Source organism: Cydia fagiglandana, chromosome 4, assembly GCF_963556715.1.
Source record: "Cydia fagiglandana chromosome 4, ilCydFagi1.1, whole genome shotgun sequence".
Lineage (NCBI taxonomy): Eukaryota > Metazoa > Arthropoda > Insecta > Lepidoptera > Tortricidae > Cydia > Cydia fagiglandana.
The window spans coordinates 1,960,541-1,987,687 of record NC_085935.1 but is presented as its reverse complement, the minus strand read 5'-3'; the positions used below and the strand labels follow the sequence as shown (position 1 = coordinate 1,987,687).

The following is a 27,147-nucleotide window of genomic DNA, read 5'->3' as shown; positions in this document are numbered from 1 at the left end:
AGTTTCTGACCCCACGAACTGCTTATATTGGTTGGTCTCTCCGTTAAAGATGGCACTGAGTTCTCTCCAGAGTTCACCCTCAAAACGGTCACCTATGGGATGATCAAAGTCAGTAACCTGACGAGTAGCCCCATTAAGAGCCAACAGGAGTGCTCATTTCTCCTTACAAACGTACTCGACTGTTTCCTCCGTGGTTTTTGAAGCTATAGAGCAATGATTTTTTCAACACATTAATATTGTCAATATCTATGACGGACCGTTTTGCTTTTATTGATATTTTTAAGGCGATAGCCCTTCAAAAATGGCCAATATGGCCTAATTGACTATGGCGTGGAATTCAAAACTGATATCAATTAGCCAAAAAAGCAAAACGGTCCGACACAGATGATTTCATAACCATTTAGATTTTCAAATTTCGTTACGATTGGTTAAGTTTTGGAGGAGGAAACAGTCGAGTACGAAATCTCGATTTTTGAGGATTTTACGCAGGATTTTTCTCCTAAGTTGTCCCTATCGCACTAACGTTACGCCAGGTCAGAGCGACGGGTATATTCACCTCGAAATCTCAAAATTGAGAACGCGCTCTCCTGTTTCGTCTTAAAGTTGGTAAGTATACCTCGCTTATAGCTCATCGTCAAAGTGGTCTCCCATGAGATGGTCGCCGTAGTCCGTGGCCTCGGACCCCACGAACTGCTGGTAGTGGTCGAGGATCTCTGGGAAGCTGAGACGTCCGTCTGAGTTGTCGTCGGCCGAGGCGAAAAGATGTTCCACCTCTTCTAGTGCGATTTCGCTGTGGAAAATATATAAAGATATTAAGTGGCAGTATTACACAAATCGAGTCTTTATACCAACATTGAGATTGTTTCAGTAGTCGGGTTTGTATTATCCTCTAGCTGCCCATATGTCAAACATTGCCAAGCAAAATTAAATTTTATTTTGTCAACACAAAATTCAAATTAGAATGGAACCGGAGACCTTTTTATAGGTCTCTGGGCGGCTAGAGGTTATATTTAGGCTGTCGCAGGCACACTTTGTAGGGACCAAGGGGGGCGGTCAACGAAAGCTGCCACATTAGTCAGCATTCTAACAGGAGTTTTCTGTTCTTCGTAATATTAGTACACCGGTATTTATTTATTTATTTAAACTTTATTGCACAAAGTATATACAAAAATGTACAAATGGCGGACTTAATCAATATACTCAAAAAATATAAATAAATCTACTTATTTACGGCCCCCTTTCCGAAGTGCCTTAAAAAACGGTCAATCTAACAAGCTTTTTAAAATAGGTAGTGACTGTGGTGAAAAAAAATAAAAAGAAGTGAACAATAATCTGTATCTGACAAAATCTGAATTATAATTTAAGTTCAAATTACTTTCACTGCGTTATTACTTGAAGCCTGACGAAGGCTTGTTTCCTAAAAAATAACATGGTGACCAAAAATCACCACATGGCAAAAGAGTTTTTAGCCACGTCAAATTAAGCCGAATTTGGGCAAGCTGCGGAAATAATTCGTGTAGTTTTGAAAATTGGTACAGGCATACCTTGTGGTGTCTAGATAAACATACTAAAAGTCCTCGAGGGTAGGGGGTGTGCTGGGGGTGTAGAGGGGGGTTGAAGGTACCTTTTTTCATATTTTTGCTCATATCTCGAAAATGTGTACGAATTGCATTATAATTACTTCGGACAAAAGTTTTAACATAAAATTTACTACAAATTTGGTTGTGTTTATTTTTACTCTGCGATCAATACTTTAGGAGCTACAGGCTGTTAAAGTTAAATAAGAGATAAAAAATAGACGGTTTAAAAAAACGTCGTATTTTCATAATTGTTCATCATAAATAAAAATTTTAATTGACAATAAGCAAGCTAAATGACCTGCTGATAAAATATAAAAAAACCGGCCAAGAGCATGTCGGGTCATGCTCAGTGTAGGGTTCCGTAGTTACCCGTCCGTCAAAATAGACTATTTGCAAAAACTCAAAAACTGCTTAATCGATTAGGTTAGCTATATTTTTCTCTGAAAGTCTTTACTAAGCTTTACTTTCACGATTTTTTTCTTATTTTTTGGACCCATGGTTCAAATGTTAGGGGAACTAAAGTGGAAAACACAACTTTATTTCTTTCAGATCGATTATTTCCGAAAATATTAAGCAGATCAAAAAATGGTTCTCGAAGACCCGTATTCGTTTTAAAAGACCTATCCAACGACACCCCACACTATAGGGTGGAAGCGAAAAAAAATTTCATCCCCTTTTTAATGTACGGCAGCCACCCTTTTTTGATCAACTTAATATTTTCGGAAATAATCGATCTGAAAGAAAAAAAGTTGTGATTTACCCCTTAGTTCCCCTAACCTTTGAACCATGGGTCCAAAAAATATGAAAAAAATCGTGAAAACATAACTTAGTAAATACTTTCAAGGAAAAATATAGCGAACCTAATCGGTACAGCTGTTTTTGAGTTATGGCAAATAGTCTATTTTGACAGACGGGTAACTACGGAACCCTACACTGAGCATGGCCCGACATGCATATGGCCTATTTTTTTATATATTATCAGCAAGTTGCTTAGCTTGCTTACTCTAAGCTAATTTTTTTATTTGTGATGAACAATTACAAAAAAACGACGTTTTCTTAAACCGTCTATTTTTTATTACTTATTTAACTTTAACAGCCTGTAGCCCCTAAAGTATTGATCGCAGAGTAAAAATAAACATAACCAAATTTGTAGTAAATTTTATGTTAAAACTTTTGCCTTAAGTAATTATAATGCTATTCGTACAGATATTCGAGATATGAGCAAAAATATGAAAAAAAGTACCTTCAACCCCCCTCTACACCCCCAGCACCCCCCCCTACCCTCGAGGACTTTTAGTATGTTTATCTGGACACCACAAGGTATACCTGTACCAATTTTCAAAACTACACGAATTATTTCCGCAGGTTTTTTTAATTTGCTCAGGCTATTTGGCGTCCGTCGCAAATGCTAAAGACGCCGTTCTGATCAGGCCTAGGGCCAATCAGTGGCGGCGCGTCCATAAAAGCCGATTCCCACCGGCTTGCCTGTTTTTGGACGTTTGAGCAGAGTTGTAAAGGAAATATGTAAGCCAAATTAGCCCCGGCTATATGTTTGACGCGCCGCCACTGAGGGCCATACACTTTTTTCTAAACAACATGTGTATTTAAATGTTGAAATACTGACTCGTTGTCGGGTATGATCCAGCGGCGGATCTCCTCCGCGTTGAGTTTCCCGTCGCGGTCCGCGTCCAGCTCGTGGTCGAACTTGTCGCGCTCCGCCACCATCCACGCTTTGTCGTGACCACCTGGAAAATACATTATAACATACATACATACATATAATCACGCCTATTTCCCTGAGGGGTAGGCAGAGACCACTGATTTCCACTTGCTACGATCCTGACATACCTCTTTCGCTTCCTTCACATTCATAACATTCCTCATACACGCTCGCAGGTTTAGGGTGCTCTTGACCTGGCCTTTCTTCAGGATTTCCTCGATCTGATCAGAGAAAGTCCGCCGAGGTCTACATTATAAATGTATGCTTTTAACCTCTAGCCGCCCAGAGACCTATAAAAAGGTCTCCTGTTCCATTCTAATTTGAACTTTGTGTTGACAAAATAAAATTTAATTTTGCCTTGCAAGGTTTGACGTATGGGCGGCTAGAGGATAGAGTTGCTAGATCAATCCGGTCGCCGGACACTGCTGGGAGGAAAAAAGAAGTGTGATACAGCAACCGTCACCACAGAATAAGTAATACTACTACATACCGTACAGAAAGGACACTTCCTACAAAACCGAAGTTTGACAGCGATTCAGGGTCACCCATGATATCCCCTTCTAACTAAGGCAATATTCCTTTCGTCTATTTAGGGTTGTCAAAATTATCTTATCTGTGGTCGAGCACGCAAAGGGGCGTCAAGTTGTTGTTGGCAACCCTAATTATTGCTTGAAGCAATGCTGAGCCGAGCGGAGCCGAGATTGCCCGAAGTCAGGAGTGTCTCCCCACTGCCGTCACATTTTAATACCGCGCGATTGAAAAAGGCGGACGCTGTTAATATCACGCTGTCATTTATATTTATACCTCGTTTTTTTAAGCATTAGAAAAAGTGCAAACAATATTTTTATTGAAAAACACTTTTGAAAAATAAGTTACAGCAAATATGTGACGTTCCGCGAAAAAAGATACCTTATGTCGGCTGGCGCTTACGTCTCATAGCACCCTAGTAGTATGGGAGCGGCGTTAATAATAGCGTAAGCGCCAACCGCCATAAGGTACCTTTACCTTTGGGACGGCACATATGTAAAGCCGACCACTGACTAACAGGCCGCCGGACGATACCGGCCTGTCAGTTAGAACAAAAATTTGACAGTTCCGAACAACTGACCGGCCGATATAGTCCGGCGGACTGTTAGTCAGTGGTCGGCTTAACAATTATACATATAGCAAGTATATAATTAAGTATGTAGGTACATTCTTTTGGTTTCATAAATAATAGAAATAGATACTATTTTTTAAACGTAGACCATCATATAAATATTAGGCGACATGGCAACGGCTTGTAAAGTCCGGTTTTAATAACCCAATAACAAATATATTGAGCCAGACACATTACAGCCATACAAAGGGCCACGTGCATCCGTTCGCTATTAAAGCAACAGAGTCCTGTTGTGTGATGAAAATTACCATGGAACAACATTCAGACTATAAAAATATAAACTCGTTTTAATATTGATTTCAAGTAACTCGCAGTATGTCTTTAGCACCATATAGGCCTGTGCATGAACTATAGGGGGCAGCATAGGAGCCGTCAGATTTTTGGCGCGAGGCGTAAATGTGTCGTTTTGTCGTTTATGCTACCGATGTAGCCCACAAGATGCATGCCTCATTATTATTGCCCTTAAAGCCAGTTCCTAGGTATCTACACGGTGTAACATGAGGAAACCGAATAATTTTAACAGCGTATTCCTGATCATATTTAGAGACAAATTTGTCATATAAACTTTTTTGAAATTCGCCTAGTTTCAGAGATAATATTAATTAAAAAGTAAACAAGTTTTTATTGTTACATAGTGTAAAAGGCCTTTTTGATGGTGATGTTGCTGATATGGGACGTAGTCTATATAATATCTTATTGATAGATGTCAAAAAGTGACCAGTAACAATTTGCAAAAAGTAGGTTTTACAAAACAAAATTAAAAATCAATTTTAAGTGACAAGTTTACCAATAACATTTATTTTTTATGTACAAATACATTCAAAAATTTTAAAAAGTAAAACAAAAAATAATATTAACCTATTAGCGAAATTAACCTAAACTCATATAACTCATATTACATTTTTTACTTCTTTTGACCTCTGAAATGCGTGTTTAAAATTATTCGGTTTCCTCGTGTTACACAATGTATGTCAATGCCAAAACCACTCTATACAAGTACGCGCGAAATGTGGGTGGCGCGGCAGCATCAACATCAAATCATGTTGAGAACATTCGAATTCGCCTCGGCCGCTGCGGGTCACCGGTTCAATCCAGTGCCGTGTTAATTGCCATTATTGGCTTAAATATAGATTCATGACTGCCTGTTTATTTAGATAGTTAGTTAGTTTGGTGTTTACGATCTTGTTTAAGGGGCTCCCCCACGCCAATGACCTTCGATCTGAATCCCTTAGTTTTCTAATGTTTTTTGTAGCTTATCATATTAAAAGCAACGGCTCTAAGCAATATAAATAAATAAATATTACAGAAATTCTTACACAGATTGACTAAGTCCCACAGTAAGCTCAAGAAGGCTTGTGTTGTGGGTACTCAGACAACGATATATATAATATACAAATACATACTTAAATACATAGAAAACACCCATGACTCAGGAACAAATATCTGTATCATCATACAAATAAATGCCCTTACTGGGATTCGAACCCAGGACCATCGGCTTCGCAGGCAGGGTCACTACCCACTAGGCCAGACCGGTCGTCTGTATAGTATTCCATATTTACTTTAAAGTTCATTGTCTTCGAGATATCTGGCATCAAAGTTGAACAACTTTAGGCTAAAAAACTTGGCGAAGAATGCTTGGAGTATCGTGGACCGAACACCGCACCAACGTCTCCATACTCCAAGAGCTCGGCATCAAGCAGCGTCTATCCTCCATCGTTCAAGCTCGCATCCTCACTTTCTTTGGACACGTTTCTCGACGTGGAGATGTGTCCATAGAGCGACTGGTGGTGCAGGGCAGAGTAGAAGGTACCCGAGCGCGAGGAAGGTCGCCCATGAGGTGGACGGACCAAATAAAGGCAGCAATGGACGGCCCCTTGCACGAATGCGCTAAACGCGCAGCCGTTAGGGAGGAGTGGAGGCGAGCCGTCAAACGTGTCACAAAGGGAGACTTCCAATGATGACCACGACCGCTCTGTCAAGAGTGTCCCGATCAAGAAGAGAAGGCTAAAAAACTGGTTTTCTGGCCATAACTTTTGTGTTAATAAGTTTAAATTTAAAACCTTGGACACGATTTTCGAGACTTCGAAGACGAACCCAAATATGTAGATTTTAGACAATGTTTAAAAAATTCATAAAAAATAAGTATTCATTTTTTTCAAAATCCGGTGGACAAAACCGGAGATAAAAGATTGATGAACCGATAACCGTTTGTCTTATAATTCTATCTGTTGTGCAAAAAAAAGAGATACGATTCAAAACTTGTCAAAAATCGATGAAAACCTCGGGTAGCCCCATCATTACTTGTAAGTTGTAATAAAGCTTGATCAAATTTAGGTTCAGTGGAGTTAGACCAAGAAAAGTCTGCAGCAATTTTGATAGCCCACGCAGTGCAAGTGTTATTTACACGTCATAATTTCATAGAAGTTTGACGTTTGAAATGACACTTCCACTGCGTGGGCTATCAAAATCGCTGCAGAATTTTCTCGATCTGATTCTAGACGTTAAAGAGTGTCTAATGCAGGTAAATAACAACTATATATTACGACTTAGACATAGAATACGCTACAAGTATTATAGGCGCGTATTTATAAAACGCTAGTCTGAAGCCGCCCTTATACTTATTGTCTAATGACGTCATTGCTCTCTTAATCAAAACGAGAGGCGACCCTCTAGTTTGACTTCTCTCTTGGTCACACTGTTTTGTTGAAGTACTCAGTCCTTATTCTGTATACAGGTCTATGGTCGGCATAAGCCCATGAAAGAGTTAGAAATTAAATAAAATGGAACTAATTTCCATACAAAATTGTTGCCATGTCATATTACGTCAAAAATGTGACAGTTACGAAGAAAGTGGCGCCCTCGTTATTTTCTACTATTATATGTCGCCATAAAGACCGCTCCACACTCGTGCATGAATCGAGGCACGAAGCCGCGAACGCGAGAGTGGATTTCACAGATCAGCGAACTCGCTTAGGGCACGTGTACACGGTGCCGCCTCCGCGCCGACACCGCACTGCCGCTGCAAGGGCTCGTGTACACGGTACCGCCTCCGCGTCGACACCGCACCGCCGCCGCACCTTCGCGCTATGTGGTGCGGAGCGGAGGCGGAGCGGTATCGGTGCGGTGTCGGCGCGGAGGCGGGCTTTACTCGTCTCGTGTACATAGCGCGGAGGTGCGGCGGCGGTGCTGTGTCAGCGCGGAGGGGGCACCGTGTACAGGAGCCTTTATGGTAGAGTAGGTAGTTCGTTATCGCGGACGTAAAACCATTCACTCGAGCCAGCGATTAGCTTTATCGATACGAGCTCGAATTATGGTCTGTTTTATTATAGGTACAGTCAGCAGTAGAAGTTGCTAAGCGGGCCAGGTGTTCAAAATGATCTTGACGCGACTTTATTGTTAAGAGAATTAGAGCGTGTCAAGGTAATTTTGAACACCTCGGCCGCTTAGCAACTTCTGCTGCTGACTGTATAGGTACTTGCTATTTGCTATGGACAATACCTATACTACAAAAACGTTCATAAGTGCTTGTTAAAACGTTCGCAAGTGCTTGTTAAGTTGTTACTAGGCCTACATGAATAAAGTATTTTTGACTTTGACTTTAAAAAAAGTCATTCAATATGATTTGAGCACACTCCGTATTAATGCTAAGAGTAAGGGATGATAAAATGTGACGTCCCACGGGTAAAGGTACCTTATGGCGGTTGACGCTTACGCTATATTAACACAGCCGCCATAAGGTACCTTTTTCCGTGGAACGTCACAAATACCCTGTAGATGTACCTAGAGTCCTAGACGGCCAATGAGTGAATGAATGAGCCTCACCCCGGTCTCCGATGAACTCCTCGAAGCTGATGCTGCCGTCCTTGTTGCTGTCCTTCTCCCGCATCGTCTGCGCGAGCAGGAACGCATGCATCTTCTCGTGTTCCTCCGGATTCGTGAACACCTGAGAGAAAAATATAATGAGTATTCTGAAAAACCGGGCAAGTGCGAGTCGGACTCGCGCACGAAGGGTTCCGTACCATAATGCAAAAAAAAGAAATAAGCAAAAAAAAACGGTCACCCATCCAAGTACTGACCACTTAACTTTGTAACGTTAACGTTGCTTAACTTTGGTCAAAAATCACGTTTGTTGCATGGGAGCCCCATTTAAATCTTTATTTTATTCTGTTTTTAGTATTTGTTGTTATAGCGGCAACAGACATACATCATCTGTGAAAATTTCAACTGTCTAGCTATCACGGTTCGTGAGATACAGCCTGGTGACAGACGGACGGACGTACGGACGGATGGACAGCGAAGTCTTAGTAATAGGGTCCCGTTTTACCCTTTGGGTACGGAACCCTAAAAAAGCCTAAAGTCGCAAACATTTTTAAACTCTCATTTGACGACCAGTCTAGCCTAGTGGGTAGTGACCCTGCTTGCGAAGCCGATGGTCCTGGGCTCGAACCCCGGTAAGGGCATTTATTTGTGTGATGAGCACAGATATTTGTTCCTGAGTGTGTTTTCTATGTATAAGTATGTATTTACTTATCTATATAAATATGTATATTATCGCCTAGCACCCATAGTACAAGCTTTGCTTGGTTTGGGGCTAGGACGGCTAGGTTGATCTGTGTAACAAGATGACCTCAAATATCTAAGTAAAACGCTTGAGGCGCCACGAGCAGGCCTCCAACCCGGCTACCTGGGGGAGCATATACACCTGCCGCGTGTATGGACGAGGGATCCTCTCTCGCATAGGGCTATATACAGCCACGAACGCAAGTGTCGTTACCGGGATGCTGCTTAAAATATCCGATACAGATGAAAAGGCCTATTATGAATACTGACCTCAAACTCGTCGATATCCAGTGTCCCGTCGCCGTTGGCGTCCGCCGCCGCCCACATCTGTTTCTCCTCGTGGACCAGCTGCCAACAACAGCCTCATGATAACTTACGTAGATATCTTAGGACTGGCCTTACGGGCAATAATAATGAGGCATGACAAGGGCCAGAGGGCCTACCGCGAACCACGTTCGACGTGTTGCCTCCCTGTCACACTTACCTACGAAATTACAAGTGCGACAGACAGGCATCACGTCGAACGTGGTTCGCGGTAGGCCCCCTGTACAGCGGTGTGACACCGCTACAACGCGATTGGCTGATGAGTTCGCATCACTCACGCGATTGGTCACAACTAGTTGCGGCACGATTGGCTCCAATTCGTCAGTGACACACGAACTAGTGCCATTTTTAATGCCCGTAAGGCCTGTCCTTAGATATATTACGTCAATGCTCATGACAAAATATTAAGGGCCCCCCACATCTAGCGTCTTTCGAGTGTCGGCGTCTGCCGGCGTCATTTTCCATAGCGCTGACTCTGGTCACACTACGTCACTGTAGACGTCGCTGCGCAGTTGCTTCGACGCTGCGTCGACGTTGCGTCGAGCAGCGGCCATAGAATTGTAGACGCCGACGCTCGAAAGACGCCCGATGTGGGGGAACCCTAAATACTAGCCACCCGCCCCGACTTCGCACGGTATACCTTGACAAAATGTGTGACGGAACTACTTGGTGGTTTCGGGGTAGCGATCCACAATGTCAAAAATGGATTGAGATGGTCATACTGAATGAACAAGGTTTCCCATGGGACCGTAATGATGAAAATCATGAAAAAAATATACTCCTGGGCCCATACATTTCGTCTCCTTGTTACAACCTTACTTGTGGAATTTCAAAACTATAATAAACCTTTGCATTTTTGCCATCACATGTTTTGTAGAAGATACTTGAGTTGATGCTCGCCATAAAGAAGTTTTCAATGTATATTATTTTAACTATGAAACTAAGTAGTAGCAGTGTACATTGATTTATTGTAAATACTTACCTTTTTTTTGGGCTGGAATTAAAATAATCAAGGAATTTAATTAAAAAACCGGGCAAGTGCGAGTCGGACTCGCGCACGAACTGGAACCCGTACCATAATGCAAAAAAAAAAGCAAAAAAAAACGGTCATCCATCCAAGTACTGACCACTCCCGACGTTGCTTAACTTTGGTCAAAAATCACGTTTGTTGTATGGGAGCCCCATTTAAATCTTAATTTTATTCTGTTTTTAGTATTTAATGTTATAGCGGCAACAGAAATACATCATCTGTGAAAATTTCAGTTCGTGAGATACAGCCTGGTGACAGACGGACGGACGGACAGCGAAGTCTTAGTAATAGGGTCCCGTTTTACCCTTTGGGTACGGAACCCTAAAAATAAAAGAAATGCCTTGGGCGGGCTTCAAATTATTATTTGATCGTCTAATGTTTTCATCTACTCTCAATTAATTGGCTTAAGAAACCATTTGAGGATAGATTTTGTTTACTTTTATTTAAATACCTAAAGATACAGAGTATAGGTATAAGGCCTGAGTTACACTTGTAAGTTTTACTTACGTAAGTAGGGACACGGCTATACTACAGAATGAGAGATGAATATCGTTATCTCATTCTAACAAACAGCTTTGTCCCTACTTACGTAAGTAAAACTTACAAGTGTAACTCAGGCCTAATGCTCACTGTTGTTTATATTTGTGTTATGCTCTTCATTCTTTCCGTGCGATAATATAAACAGGAGCTTCCGCACTTGTTTAATACCGTAAACAACTAAACACCATTGTTATTAGGTATTGTAAACCCTATTGCAATGAGATAAAGTCGCTGTTCATAATGTGTTTTAGTTTAGTACAATCGCGATCAGATACATCGTAGCGGCCAAGGTGCTCAAAAATATCTGAACACGCACCATGACATCTTAATAATAAAGGCTTTGTTCAGATATTTGTGAATAATTTAGCCACTCCAATATATCTGATGGAGACCCGATTGTACGCTTGTTACCTTTTTCCGGTAAGAGAGTGAATGTTATCAAATAAACAGCTATTAGTGTGAGTATTGTTTACGTTACAGATAACTACAATTCATAAGTTTACAAGTTGTATACTGCTAATATTCAGACATTTTAGCTAGAATATATTTTATCCTGTCACTTGCACTATCCCTCTAACCCAGGGTTAAACTGTTAACCAAGGGCTAAATTGTACTGGTAACAATGGTTAGTTTAATTGGTTAACCCCAGGTTAGTGAATGGTGCAAGTTGCCGTAATTGTTCCTAAAGGAATGAAATGTAAGTTGAAAGTTACATACCATGCCAGTGTCCCCTGTATCTTCCGGCAGAATCTCCTCCTCGGAGTCCACTCCAAAAGCATCCGACAAGTATTCACTCCAAGAGACTACTCCGTCACGGTTATCATCTGCTTCCTTCATCCTCTCTACTGCCTCTTCTTGGGATAACTTGCTAAAAAAATTAACATAATATTAATCTTGAATGTACGCTTTAACCTTGTTTTTCTACTGAAATTGCTCATATTTGTCCAAACCTGTCATTTTAATAGAAAATTGGTACAAAAGCAAGATGATTCTATAGTAAATTGATCAATTAAACTATCATTTTAGTATCTCGGATATAAATACAAGACATAACTTATACAAAATAATACCACTCTTACAGCAGGGGCCAGTTTCTCAAAAGCTTGTAACTCATAATACAAGTGGATATCACTTTTTGACAGCTTTTGTTAGAAAGGGACTTCCACTTGTATTACAAGTTACAAGCTTTTGAGAAACAGGCCCCAGGTAACCCTATTACTGATCTCTTTTAATCTTTTCGGCCCTAAGAGAAGATAAGGAGCCTAAAAGCGTGTAGATAAAAAAAACTGTGTGCCATATATAGATAAAACATCTCTATATTAACTCACATTATAGACGGGTCTAATGCGAATTATATTCAATTACCTTGATTTACTGATGGTTCGACACAGTTAATATGTGAGTTAATATGTGTTCAAAACGCGAAAGTTTAAAATATTATAAAACATCTTTGTCACAAATTTCTAGTAAATAATTTTGTGACAAGAGTCACAACAATTTCTACAACAAGAATCTTTTCCGTAACTAGCAACATGTTTATCAGCCCTTATCACAAACTTGAGAAGTTACTACATAACTACAATAGCAAAATTTATGTACAAGATTATTCTTTATGTGAAGATTGAGTTCAAGTGAGTTATTGTTTATTTGAAATATAAATTCTTTTACTAAATTGTGGACATAGCATCCTTATAGACATAGATTTATAAGGCATAGATTCCTAGTCCGTACACCCCCAGTGAAGCCATTTCAAGTGCGACGTCACGTCACACTCGTATCGTCGTATTCGAACGGCCCTCGCAGTACTCAAAGTCAAATCGGTGTGTGTACACCTCCTGTTTAAAAATCAAAAACTACAGGAAAGATGGTTGTTTGTACAGTGAAATGTGTCACAACACATCATGTAATAAAAACAAACCGCCCGATATTACATTTCACGCGTAAGTACCGAGTTTAAGGTGATATTTTTACATAATCGTAAATACAAAAATACAAATTTTCGTCAGCTGCCATTTCTTCTAAATGTGGCCAGTGTAGTGAATATTTTTTCCTCCAAATGGGACATGACGTCTACATTCTAAAATAAATACGCTCAATTGAATTTCATTGTATAATTATAGAAAATTATAATTAAGTTAATTATTTAGGTATTTAGTTTTTTCTTATTTTTATTACGTGTAATGTTCGTTTCAGTTTTCTGACTGATCTGCTGTCTGCGAGATGGAAGGAAAAAATTAGACTAAATCGGAATGACGCAATATGGAAACATTGGAAACCGACTAAACACAGTCGAATATGCTCTGTCATATTTAAATTCATTCTTATTATTTTATGCACATTTATTTTGTTGAATAAAAATAAAATAGTAAAAACTTATATCAGCTATTTATTTAAACCTTATTTCACAAAGTAACGAAATGCAATAAATCCCAAAATATATTATTTTATGCACATTTATTTTGTTGAATAAAAATAAAACAGTAAAAACTTATATCAGCTATTTATTTAAACCTTATTTCACAAAGTAACGAAATGCAATAAATCCCAAAATAAACAAAAAGCTTTTGCTACAAAATCGAATCTACACACTTCCAAATTATTAATAACCAAGTATGGATGTTGTTAAAATTCCCCTACTTTGAGAGATGTAAATGAATACTGGCAACATATTTTGTATATATGTGTGTGTTTTCTGAGCGTAAAACACGAGCGTCGCACGCACACATCCATCGTGTTTCGGCTTCACTTTTGGCAGGTTCACCGTATGGGGACTATCTGTCTATGCGTTATTAGTTTAAGCTTATAGATATTTATACTGTCAAATTGTAACAAAATTATTATTCTCATTATGCTTCAACAAGAATAGATTATAAAGAAAATGATGGTAAACTATTTCTATAATGGACTCACCGGAAAGAATTTAAGATCCAGTCTTTGAGCTCCGGCCGGTCAATCATCTTATCTCCGTTGAGGTCCATCTTCAGCAGTAGATCGCCGAGCCGGTGCTTCGCCTCCTCAGGACTCAACTGGTCAAACTCCTCAGCCTCCTTCACGCTCCCTATGGAATAGTAATACGTGACTATGAGCACCGCGGGCGCGGCCGCGGCCAGCGCGCGCCTCAACGACATCGTCACTGCCGCTTATCGTAAAAAGTTTGCATCACAAAACGTCAGATGCGACAGACAAAAAGATGTAAACAACGCACCTAAGATGGCCTCGTGGTCGAACTCTGAATGATGCCCGGAGTCTCCGTAGTGCTCGAAGTCTCTCGCTCGGAAGCTGCCATCGCTCTCCCGCTCCTGGGTATCCACCTGGTGGTTATGCACGGCCGCCGACGCACAGTTCAGCAGCAAATACTGCGTCAGTACGAACATAAACGACAGGACGTATGCCGAAGCCATTTTATCGCACCCTCGATCCGGTTTTTTGATTCAGACCTCAATGGCTTTATTATGCAAATCGCATTATATTTAGTTTATTTTCAAAAATAGACTGTCGTCATTCAGGCAAAATAATAGAACCGCTGACAGATGAGGGTTGACTGCCCGCTTGACAGAAGACTCGCGAGCTTTCGTTCGGGAATCGTGACAGTTTTGAATGTATTGACTCGATTTAACTCATTCAACTGCATCAACTCGATTTCTGTAAATTCAACGTCATTTCTTGTCAATTTTTTATTAGCTATAGCAGAGTCACAAGTTTAACTAACCGTGAACATTATGTTTGTATTTTAGGGTTCTGTGATAAAAATTTTATAAGATCAAAAACATATTATGTGTAAAAAAATGCTTCAATAACTGATTTAAATAAATAATAAAACATGTTCTCTTTCATAACTTTAATATCTATTAAAATTAAAAGAAAAAAAATGATGCATATTATAACTACCAAGCCTTAAAACTAATTTTCAATAAAATATAAAAATAAAAAATAATTTCAACAGGCAACATTTCGTATCAGAGAAGCTTTTGTGCAGTATCAATAATGGTAGCTATTCTGTGGGCCTGTAAATGGTGGGGGTACTTTTGTAGGAAGGCGGTGAGGTAATGATGAAGCTCGCCCACTACGAGGGGCAGGTGCACCCGCGTCACGGGATCCGCGGGGTTCAGGTTTAGTAAGGCGTACTCCAAGTAACTGCAACAAGCGTTTCACAGTTAAAATCTATCTCTAGAACTTCGTCTAAGGAGATAAGACCCACAAGAGAACCAATGTCGTTAACACATATCTAGCCCAAGAACATTCACCATACTTCATTACGTAAAGGGCAATTTTTTTAGGGCGAATACTAAATTTACCTGCACTTGAGCGGCGTATCCAACAGCAAGTCAGTGGCCAGCTGCTGCAGCAGGCTTAGCAGCACCGGCTGCGCCAGCGCCGGCCGCGCCGCCACCGCAACCGCTCGGCACGCCGACATCACCACCGCCAGGTCCGCCGCCAGCAGCGCGCGGGAGAACGCGCCGTTCACGTCGCCGGAGCGGATCAGCATGGATACTTCCGCTGTATACATCTAGAACAGAAAGCAGTCATTCAGATGGCGGGCATCTTTCTCTTTTGCTCCAGTTACGGTGTAATTAGAGTGACAGAGAAGATAGGCCCTCAGAGCTGTTTTATCAGTCAGTGTCGTGTGGCCTTTGTGGAAATTTAATCGGCTGTAAAAAGCGTACACACGCAAGTAACTTCAAGCAAATTGTCTTGCCTTCCAAAACCTATAGTGTCGTACATTCTTTTCCCGAACTATTGTAGTTCCTTTAGAAAACCTTTACAGAAATGTATTGTAAATACAATGGAGTGTTCACGAAAGCAATTTCCTCTGAGACTGCGTGCATGTTTATTTATATTTCAGGGTGTGAGCCGTATGAGGTGCGAGTAACCGCCCGCCACGCGCCCCGCTTTATGTGTATGGCCTATATGCAGTGGTTAAAAGGTACATCTTATCATACAGTTCCTAGCATCAGGCTTACCATGCGATCGACAGGAGACAGGCCAGCACTTTCGTTGACTTCAGGTAGCTCTGGGCTAGCTACCGGAAGCGGGTCCGGAGATTCAGCTCGGCCAGAGTCACACTCCGACATTTGCGGCATGGTGTTGGAGACTTCTTCACGCCATTGTTTTAGCTCTCGCTCGATGACCCTGAGAAAAGCAGAACCCACTTTAAGACCCCATGGTATATTTCAACGTTGTATCCACCTCAAAAAATTACACTTTTTCTGAACGTCACTTGCTTTATATGATGAAAACACCAAAATCGCTATATGTATGCCTATTATAAGATTCGAGTAGTTCCCTGGATTCCTCATGGATTCCATCATCAGAACTGCAGGGATTTGATAAAGACGGGACCAACTTGGAACTATATATTTTCAAACAAAAAAATAATTTTCCAAATCGTTTTACCAATGACGGAGTTATTAGGTAACATACCTACATACAAAAACAAAATATGGTCGAATTGATAACCTCCTTTTTTTTGAAGTCGGATAAAAAGTTGGGCAGGATCTTCGACTAACAGGAGGTTAAAGCCTACTTCTCTGTAGTACTAGTGACAGCATCCACCAGCCGACTGCTGCCGTCGCACGCTTGCTTCAACAAGCTCTCGTGCCTCTGCAGTGCTGCTTGTAAGGACTGTGACGTCTGCCGCAAGGCTTCGGCGTTGCATGCGGTATTCTCTTCCACTGTGGAAAAAATGAACAGTAATACAATTCTTTATTTGCTTAAAATATGGTACAAGAAGTAGATTGGAAAGATATCCGTACGATGACATATTGGCATGCTTAATGCAAATGTTATCCTCAAGCTATACGTCAGAAACAGCGCCGGCCAATTAACTGTTTCGGACGTCAAACTGGCGGCAGAATAAATAATAGTACTTAACTAGGTACAGAAGACTCACTCCATAAACTACTAAGAAGATACTACTTCGTATGACTCACTCTTTAACAAAACGCGCCTGCTACGATCAGGACAGATATGGCCGCTAGGCGACAGCGTCACGCGCGGCTTATGGCTAGCCACCAAAATTGGTGTGGAACGCATTTACTTTTAGCTACCTGTAGTAAAGCGACGAAATCGCGCCATATTTTTATCTTAGACTATTTACTATTACAATTAATTTTAACTTTTGCTGACATGATAACACTTACGGTCAGCAAACGCAGTGGCGGCCATCTTGGTGACATGTTTGAGCAGCTGCCGGTGCGCGCGCTCCATGACCGGCACGTACAGCGACGACACCTCAATGCTGAATAAATTCCTTATAAGCTCCTTAATAGACTCAGTCGTTGACGACACTATGCGCTGTTTCAAGTCCTGTAAGAAATACAAAGTACCCATGAGCTCCATCATCCGACACATGGATATGGTGGGAAAAGCTCTTGAGTAGTTGACGGATCTTTTCTAGGGGGAAATTGCACAAAAGACCCCCGAAAACAATAAGGTAATATAATAAAAAGTACAATACATAAATAGGTATAATAAAATCATTATTTCATAAAACACAGCCGGCCTACTACGCAGTTCGTCAATATATAATAACGCGTCCGTTTCGCGATTCGTCAAGAATTTCATCTATAACGCGATTCGCCATTCCGAATTTCGTCCATATCGTGATTTGTCATTACCTCGCTCTGCAGTAAGTCCGTCAGCGCAGTCCCGACGCGGCGCTCCAGGCTGGGCCGGGCTTCAATGGCGCTCAGGAGACTCCTCGCACCACTCTCTCCATTCTTTTCCCTAAATATAGTAAAATATATATGTAATATTTAACTTCTATATAAAACACAACTTCACAAAATAATAAGCTGCATAAGGGCTGTATAGCCAGCTATTCAATTTTTGCAAGCAACGCAAGCCAACTCACGTACCCGTCTTCGGCAAGCTTGTCCAGCAGCTCGGCCAGCACGGCGCCCAGCTCGTCGCCGGCGCTCCGGACGCGGACCTGCGCCGCCAGGTCGGCCAGCAGTCGGGTCTGCTCCGCGCAGATATCTGCCGAAGTTTGCTCAATGTTAAATAATATGATGTCATTGTAAGCCCCCATTCGCACGTCAGCTTTTTCAACGCGCGTTAAAAAAGCGTTTAAGGCGCTCTTATACTGGAGTTTTACGTTTTCAAGGGGGTGAAGCAGACGCAGCGATAGAATAGACAGGGGGGCACCCCGCGCGCCCCACGCACGATTCCCGCGCAACACGTCTACTTCCTTATTCTGTCGCCATCCGTATTCTGGTTTGTTAGTTCCGAATTTTTTTCGGAAATTTATATTGAATATTTTTTATATATTGACGAAATAAATAAAATTAAGATTGTTTATAGGCTAATTCGTATTTTGATGAGTATTTAATGAAATTTACTATGGTGGTAAGTATAGATAATTATATGTAGAGTATTCCACAGTAAAATAATAAAAATCAATCATTTCTAATCACGTTTAATTCCACGTTGTTTTATAATTCATGTAGTCTTGTGTGATATAATAAGCTTTAGAAATCGATACTTTTGGGTTCAATTGGCGTAAAGGACATTTTGGCGAAAATGAGTTATATATACAGTTTTATTCAAAATTCCAAGCGCTTTCGTTCTGTATAGTTAAAATTTCAATATCTCTTTAAAAGTTGTCAATTTTATACTATGATTTTGGAAAAACATCTTAGCTCAGGGGGCGTAAATGACCAGTTATAAATTACATAGTATAGTAAAAATAATTGTTATAAATTGTATTGATAGACATAAATAAATAGATATAGATGGTAGGACAGCAGTGATTATGCTGAAGTAATATAAACAAATTAAAAAAATTGTTTTGTGGCAAAAATTGTTTGTAAGTACATTACGCCCTTTTTCTAATAAGACAACCATAAAAAAGAGACGTAAGGGACGCTCTTCTTAAAAACAGTCGTGTTTTTTGGCGTACCGGATATGCTGTTCTCGTAAATAAGTATTGTATTATAAGTTCAAGTAATCGGTTCAAAAGAACTCAAAAAGTTAAGAATAAGCCATACATACAGTCATCCGTTTATTGAAACAAACAAAAAGGTATGATTTTTTTTTCTCAAAAACAAACCGTTTTTGGCTCTCCTAAAAATCGCGTTTTGTCCGTTAAACCCTTTGAGCCTACGGTAGTCGATGTGTACCGTAGTTGGTAACGAATACACCCTGAATTTAGAATAAAAATGTCTGAGTATGTCACTTACGCTGACATAATACATATACTTGGGAAAACACATATCTTTTAGCCCATCGAACAACGAGGAAGAAGTGGACAGACGCATAAACACAGCATGGAAAAGGTTTTGGTCCCAGAAGGAAATCTTGAAAGGCGAATACAGCATAGCCCATAAGAAAATCGTAATGGACACCTGTATCCTGCCTAGTCTAACTTACGGAAGCCAAACTTGGACATTCACAAATAAAGTACGTCAAGCTATAATGACCTGTCAAAGATCTATGGAAAGAAGTATATTAAATATAAGGAAAATACAGAAAATTAGAAGCGAAATAATACGTCAAAAGACCAAACTTACAGGTGCTCTCACAAACTCTTCATCTAAAATGGCAATGGGCAGGTCATGTATCCAGATATCGGGACAAAAGATGGACATTAGAAACGACAAAATGGACCGGACCTGTAGGACGGAGGCGCCCAGGAAGACCCAAAAAGAAATGGATAGACGACATCTCCTCCGTCGCAGGAAAAGACTGGCTCCAAAAAGCCCAAGACAGGGATGAGTGGAGAAAAAGTGAGGAGGCTTTCACCCAGCAGATGGGATCTGCAGTCAGCCCCAAAACAAAAAAAAAAATCAATAAATAAATAACAACCTGACTGTAGAACAAATGAAGCTTAAGTAAATAAATAAATGTCACTTACGACCCCCTACTAAACAAGACTCACTAAATTATCAAAAATGTCATGGTCGTAAAGGACATTCATAGTCGATATTAAGCTTTCGTGAGACATATTTTAAATTGTTATATAAACAATTTGACATTCATAGTGTTTTTGACCAATTTTAAAGGACATTAACTTCTTTCGTATTGAATTTATAGATATGATCGCTAATATAGCTACATTACCACTCATTTCTAATATAGATGTTTTATTTGGAAACTGTAGCACATGGGTTGAAAAAAAAAACAGATTCGTATAGAGGGCCAAAAATGTAGGTCCAGAAAAATATGGATTTTTGGATTCGACTCCCGGGTCGAAAAATGTTTGACGGCCCGGCCAAACGGTAAGAGGTAGAGGGGGGGTGCTCGACCAAATGTCATAGAGGGACCCTGGCAGTTTTTGACGCCGCCATTTTTTTTTCAAAATGGCCGACTTTTTTTTTTTGACGTTTTTCAAGTTTGTCCCAGCGCGCTGAAATTTTGGTCACGGAATCTCGGGGTCCCCTGGATTCGTTTGGTAAAAAAAAATTTCGAAAAAATTCAAGATGGCGGAAAAAATGGCCACTTTTATTTTGTATGGCAACTTTTAAACGGTGCGTGATAGGTGGGGGGTGCTCGACCAAATGTCATAGAGGACCTCGAGAGAAATAAAACTGCATTTAAAAATTTTCAAAATGGCCGACTTTTTTTTTTTTTTTCAAGTTGGTCCGAGCGCGCTGAGATTTGGCATGCGGCGAGCTTGGGGGCCCAAGATTACCATGTCAAAAAAATTTTTTGGAAAAATTCAAAATGGCGGCTGACACGGGCAAAACCAATTTTCCAAGTACTTTAAGCGAGCCCGAAGGGCGAGCTTCAGGCCGGGAGGCCGCAGGCCGACCCCGCGACGGGCCGTCAGGCCCGGAGCTTCACCCCGAATGTCCAAGCGTGTCCTACCCCCAGTAATTTTGGGCGAGGCCGAAGGCCTCGCCGCGGGAATGACGAACAAAGCAAAATCCTATACAAAAACTGTGTTGAGCGAGCCCGAAGGGCGAGCTCTGGTCCGGGAGGCCGAAGGCCGACCCCGCGACGGGCCGTCAGGCCCGGAGCCTGCATCCCGACTCCCAAAACGCGAGGCCGAAGGCCGAGCTGCGTGAATGCGGTGCCTCCAAGCGTTCTACCAAGCCAACTGTCTTGATAAGCGGAGCCGGCGGGCCGAAGGCCCGACGGCGGAGCGTCGAGGCTCGCGAAGGCCGAAGGCCGAGCTCCGCGTAGGGCCGAAGGCCCGGAGCGTCCCTCACGAGCTCTCAAGCACGCGAGGCCGAAGGCCGAGCTGCGTGAATGAAGTCCCAATCGTTCTACAAAATCAACTGTCTTGATAAGCGGAGCCGGCGGGCCGAAGGCCCGACGGTGGAGCGTCGAGGCTTGCGAAGGCCGATGGCCGAGCTCCGCGTAGGGCCGAAGGCCCGAAGCGTCACACGAGAGGGGGAAGTTGGAGCTTAAACACGACCCAATAGGAAAAGTGTCTTAGACAAGAGAAACGGCGGGCCGAAGGCCGAAGGCCGTAGGCCCGACGTGAGCTTGTCAAGACACTTTTACTATTGGGTCGTGTTTAAGCTCCAACTTCCCGCTTACACCCCGAAGCAAAACCAACCCTCCAAGTGTTTTAATAAGCGAAGCGGCGGGCCGAAGGCCCGACGCTGAGCTTCGAAACCCAGCGAAGGCCGAAGGCCGAGCTCCGCGTAGGGCCGAAGGCCCGGAGCGTCCCTTACGATTTCCCAAGCACGCGAGGCCGAAGGCCGAGCTGCGGGAATGAAGTGCTCGCATGCGGACCTTTTCTTTGACGCAAAAGTACAACTTCACATCTTTTTCGCTTTGGAAAACAAAACTACAGCACAAACAACATTACCAAAAACAACAGCACAAACAACAGCACAAACAACAGCACCAACAACAAAAAAGAAGACCGCGGGGCCCTCGGGCCCCGCGCACAACGCACAAAACTAGTTTATAGATATGATCGCTAATTTAGGTTAAAGAGACTAACATTTTGAATACTTTTCCAATACACATCAAAAATATAGCTCCATAAATAAAAAAATATATCAACATTAAACAAAACATCGCAGTTATTCGCGTCTCCTGAAAAGTAGCATTTTGTCCTTTACGCCAATCGAACCCAAAGGTATCTTCAGTCTTGTCTTGACCGGGCGCGTGCAATATTACACTGGACTGCCGAGATAAGCGAGTGTTCAATAACTAATTTGCGTACGATTTCCTATTCCTAAATGATCAATTTAAAAGTAATGTTAAAAATAGGCTCATATTAATTGTTTTATTGTATAGTGGACATAATATTGTCTATCGTTCGGAAAATATTTTATTGAACTTGCCGAGTTTTTTAGTATGAATGTACTCGGAGCCATCTATGAATGTTTAGGTAACCTGAGAGATTTAACTAGTCTTTAAGTGTGGTTTCATTTAGATAGATTAACCACATTGTAGGACAAAAGTTCGATAATATCGATACCATTGATAAAATATACTGCTGTCGATCGTATAAGTTGTCAAACACAGTCCTTAATAATCCCCTATCCTCCTAAGGTCCAAGGTCCTACCTCTCATTTATTCAGTTCGATGAAATTTAAATCATAATAATATTCAATTGGAACAGTCGTTCAATTTTCATTTTTTTTGTAATACTGAATATTCTTGTATAAGATATATGTGAAAGCTTTTTAGTATTAGAATTTTTAATCAATAGCCTTACCACGACTTTGACACTGACATATTCGCTAACGTCTGCGTAACTTACTTTCTATACATCATCGAGTATCTTCTTTGAAAACGATTATGAAACAATTAAGTAAACGAATTAATTTAAACCGATTTGGTCATTAAATATTAATTACTTCTTCGTCCAGATACGTTTCAATCTTTTTAAAGTGCTTGGAACGAAGTTTTTTTGTTTTATATCAACGAGTTAGTGTAGCCGAGCTCATGCAATGACAGAAATAATTAAATTACACACAAACAACCACTTCCACTGCTCAGGGATGAATAATAACAGGCATAACATATCCCTGCGCCCGATCAAGCTGCATCTCCGATGAGAATCGGGATAGCGAGGCGATGGGCAGTCGCTGATACACTTGTCTTGTTCTCTTAATCAACAAAAAATGCGAATCAGAAAGGTACAGAGTGTATTATGTACAGGCCAGTATGTTGTCGCAGGGCTATAAGAGATTCCACTGCGAGTAAAATAACGATAGTTGCTGAAAAAACCTGAGCTGAGGTTTCTAAGTTAAAGGGCAAACATTACATTTTAGTAATAAAGGGCCCATAAAACTATTTAATAATTTGGTATTATAGACCTTTACGCCCATGAATAAAGATAACTGCGGAAAAACTCTTAGCGTAAATGCTTTCAAATTTAAGGACATTATAGTAATAAAGGTCCCAGGAAACTTTATATTTGATATTATACACCGCTACGTCCATGCTATTTGTTTTGAATTTAGAGTTTAGAAACTAATTGGTGGTAGTAAAAGACACATTATCAAAACATAATATTAAGACACATTAATATTAGAAAAGTCCTGTACAACCTGGTTCGCTTCATATACTTATGGTAAAATCATTTTTAGGGCGGGTTGTAAAGGGCAAGTAAAATAATATCAATACTAAAATATGTCCTTTATGGCCATCTTGACCATACGATATGAAAAATCATCAAGAAAAATGAAGGGCTTAAAGGACAACAAAAGACATAATGTGAGTCATTTACAACAATATTTATATTTAGCGGTAACCTTTACGATAACATCTATGAACATGTAATTTTTATAAATGTCTGTTCATTTACGGTCTCTGAGCTAAGGTGTTTTTGCAAAATCATAGTAAAAAATTGGGTCGTAAAGGCAACTTTTTAAAAGATATCGAAATTTTAACTATGCAGGACGAAAGCGCTTGGAATTCTGAATAAAACTGCATATATAACTAATTTTCGCCAAAATGTCTTTTACGCCAATTGAACCCAAAGGTATCGATAGGTATTATGAATGTCACAAATTTTCCTAAAATTAACAATATTTTTATGTACCTATATACAGAATATTCTGAGGTATAATAATATTATATTATATTATTATACAGAATATTCTAATAAATGTATTGACAGTACGCTGTTATTATGTAAATTTAATGAAATTTATCTCTAAATAAGTCTCTATGGTTCATTTTATATATTGCTTGAATAGCCCTCTTCTGGAGAACAAAAATGGTATTTAGAGTTAGACGAAGAAAAGTCTGCAGCGGATTTGATAGCCCACGCAGTGCAAGTGTTATTTTAAATGTCAAACTTCTATGAAATTATGAGTGTAAATAATACTTGCACTGTGTGGGCTATCAAAATCGCCTAAAGACTTTTCTTAGTTTAACTCTAGTAACTATTCGGTCGTATCAATGTTACATAGTATCTGAACGGTTGCTCCTTCTGTCTTATGATGACATAATGCTATGGCAGTTATGAAAATATATACTGATCGAGTTGTTTACACATAGGTTAGCAAACGTTTTGCTCACTGCAAAAGCTGCAGAACGCAGTCTATTTGAAATAGAAGAAATATGGGGACCCCACTTGAGTTTAAAATCTAGAGTTATACCATGAAGAACTGTAGGTACTATCAGCCAATCGTAATATGGAGCGCTTCAAAAATTGGCAAGCGTCCGACCTCCAACGCGTCCCGCTTGGGACTGAGCGGTGAGATGGCAGCGGGGGCGCGAGTAAATGGTGCCGTGAATTCGTAAATTTCGAGTTTAAAGTTATATGTGTTACGAAATTAACAAGATTAAACCCGACGGACATTACATCATTACAGACGTTTATTTTGATGTGATTTTCAATACATAAAGTAGTATAATATTTAAATGAAATGAGTTTTAAGGTGGAAAATAAGGGTATGTTTGGATTTTTTTTCTATCGAGCGAAGTTTGTCCAATTATGTTACGAGTACCCGACGTACTTAGATAAAGGTCTCAAAAACAACATATATTTTTTTCACGTGTTTAATCTTTGCCGTTTCTTAATAAAATGGCATTAAAATTACGTTTCTAAAAGCTTACCTCGCCTTAAGAATGACACAAATGGATATCATGTATGTATTCACACGACAGCGGTGGCGCTTTTTATCAAGCGTTGTTGGATTTTTGACTTTAAGCCTTGGTCGTTAAATCGAATTTAGAGTGCGGACAGATTCAAGCGCTTTTTTAACGCGCGTTGAAAAAGCTGTCGTGCGAATGGGGGCTATGTTGTATTGTATTGATTTGTGAAAGAACCCTTATGTAGGCCTCAAAAGACAGAATACCTACATTTTGAATTTTGAAAAAAAGAAACACCCTACGCGCGTTCGTCGCGCTGTTTACAAACATAGGTAGGTATAAATAAATTATTCTTGAACAAAAAAAATAACGAAACCTTATTTCCATTTCTAAATATTTGTAAACAAATTCAAAAGATACCACAGAATAAATAATAGTACTAAGTACAGAAGACTCACTCTCTAACAAAACGCGTCTGTCACTATCAGCACAGATATGGCCGCTAGGTGGCGACAGCGCCACGCGCGGCTTATGGCAAACCCCAAAATTGGGGCCGAACGGATGTACTTACTTTTAGCTACCTGTAGCAAAGCGACGAAATCGCGGAGTGAGACACGCCTGAAGATACATAAGTTTTTATGTAAATAAATTTTCTGACCTAATACCTACGGAGGGCCGACGGATTTGCGATGAGGTTTTTGTCAGGCGTTATTCTTAAGACGTTCTTCAACAATACCGCCTAATTCAAAATATTTTACGTGACAGCTACGTGACTATTCGACGCGAGAGGTACCTACATACATATAGGATAGGATTTTTTGAAATTCCACCACAAAGGGTTATGTGACCAAGGGTTATTTGAAAATTTCCAACGACTATAGGTAGGTACTTACTAACCCCCTTATTCATAAACGCGCTACAAGCCTCAATTAAGCATAATCGTTTGTCTTTATCTGTCATTTTGACTTATGTATTTGTAAGAAAGGGATAACACATAATTTAACTAAATCAGGCCCGTAAAGTTTTATGAATAAGGGGGCAAGTCTTCAAACTATGTAGTAACAAATACCTACCAATATAGACTGAGTATATATAATACATTGCCTAATGCGCTCCAATTCATCTAAACTAAATGAACTCACCACTTAATTTATCAACTTTCCTCTCCAAACTCAAGAAGCCATCATGAGACTGCACGCCACTGTCGTCACCAGTATAATTCTCGTTCCACTCACTATTGTTACACACATTTTCTAACAAAGAATCTAAAGATTTCGACCGCTTCATTTTCTTCGACGGAGCGGCACCGGCCATTTTGTATTAGTACGTTTATGTTTTGTCTAAGTACCCTCTTTTTGTTGTTACAAAATTATTGTCGTTTTTTTTAGCATTAGAAAGAACTTGAAAAAAGGTAAGCGATCTTTACATGTCTTTTAATTGAAAAACGCTTTTGTAAAAATCAATAACTATTACTTATGAAAGCAGAAGAATATAAATGAGCGTATTAGATTCATAATTGTTACATATTTGCCGTAACTTATTTTTAAAATTTGTTTTTCTATTATAGTTCGTTTTTTTTAGCATTAGAAATAAGGTAAACAATCTTGATGTGTCTTTTAATTGAAAAACACAAATATGTAACAATTATGAATACGATCATTTATATTCTTCTTCTTTCATAAGTAATAGTTATTGATTTTTAAAAAGCGTTTTTCAATTAAAAGACATGTCAAGATCGCTTACCTTCTTGCAAGTTCTTTCTGATGCTAATAAAAACGAACTATAAAAGACACATCAAGATTGTTTACCTTATTTCTAATGCTAAAAAAACGAACTATAGTTTATTGTGATATTATTGTGAGTCGAATGTATCAATGTATGGATCTTAGTTATCTGAAATAAATGTATTTTGATTTTTTTTTTGATTTATGTTAAGCAGTTGGATTGGACTTTATTGCTAGTGCAGTAAAGTTGAAATTTCGGAAGGCAAGTAGGTAAAGCAAAGTAACAGTAGCCCATTGCAAAAATTTATTAGACTTAGCCTACTTACGTAGGCGGTGGGGGAAAACTAGGTCTTTCGGGTAATAATAAAAATAAATAACCATTTTTCTTTCTGTATCTGGATCTAGGCAGTCCGATAAAATCGTTCGAGGAGCTGGTAGTACTGAATTTCATCAGGATGATTGCTCCGACTTCAGGCGCCACGGTAACTACATAGAAATGTATAGTCCGTATAGATTCGTAACTGAGCCCGGCGGCTGCGCTGGCTATAGCTGGCTAT

The 27,147-nt window shown here is 40.1% G+C and overlaps 2 protein-coding genes across 2 annotated transcripts; both read right to left on the bottom strand.

The window, feature by feature from the left end:
- Positions 1-524: 524 nt before the first annotated feature.
- Positions 525-14,466, bottom strand: LOC134663447 (reticulocalbin-2). Its single transcript, XM_063519817.1, has 7 exons — positions 14,122-14,466; positions 13,827-13,974; positions 11,634-11,784; positions 9,293-9,370; positions 8,285-8,405; positions 3,205-3,325; positions 525-790 (listed from the first exon to the last, which is right to left on the bottom strand). Exons 1-7 carry the CDS (start codon positions 14,315-14,317, stop codon positions 622-624), a joined length of 984 nt encoding a protein of 327 aa, XP_063375887.1. The 5' UTR covers positions 14,318-14,466; the 3' UTR covers positions 525-621.
- Positions 14,467-14,739: 273 nt separating this feature from the next.
- LOC134664107 (enhancer of mRNA-decapping protein 4-like) lies at positions 14,740-26,211 on the bottom strand. Its single transcript, XM_063520695.1, has 8 exons — positions 26,009-26,211; positions 17,774-17,894; positions 17,534-17,642; positions 17,057-17,222; positions 16,441-16,588; positions 15,878-16,046; positions 15,212-15,423; positions 14,740-15,050 (listed from the first exon to the last, which is right to left on the bottom strand). The coding sequence occupies exons 1-8, from the start codon at positions 26,178-26,180 to the stop codon at positions 14,873-14,875; spliced, it is 1,275 nt and encodes a 424-aa protein (XP_063376765.1). The 5' UTR covers positions 26,181-26,211; the 3' UTR covers positions 14,740-14,872.
- Positions 26,212-27,147: the final 936 nt, after the last annotated feature.

What these genes read in the sequence shown, in the direction of transcription:
- LOC134663447 (XM_063519817.1), bottom strand. Translation starts at nt 14,317, where the DNA reads ATGGCTTCGGCATACGTCCTGTCGTTTATGTTCGTACTGACGCAGTAT. An exon ending in CGACCACGAGGCCATCTTAG is followed by an intron (nt 13,975 to 14,121) that starts GTGCGTTGTTTA and finishes ACTATTCCATAG; the next exon opens with GGAGCGTGAAGGAGGCTGAG. An exon ending in TGGATCTTAAATTCTTTCCG is followed by an intron (nt 11,785 to 13,826) that starts GTGAGTCCATTA and finishes TAATTTTTTTAG; the next exon opens with CAAGTTATCCCAAGAAGAGG.
- LOC134664107 (XM_063520695.1), bottom strand. Translation starts at nt 26,180, where the DNA reads ATGGCCGGTGCCGCTCCGTCGAAGAAAATGAAGCGGTCGAAATCTTTA. An exon ending in CGGACTTACTGCAGAGCGAG is followed by an intron (nt 17,223 to 17,533) that starts GTAATGACAAAT and finishes TATTTCTTACAG; the next exon opens with GACTTGAAACAGCGCATAGT. An exon ending in GTCACTAGTACTACAGAGAA is followed by an intron (nt 16,047 to 16,440) that starts GTAGGCTTTAAC and finishes TGCTTTTCTCAG; the next exon opens with GGTCATCGAGCGAGAGCTAA.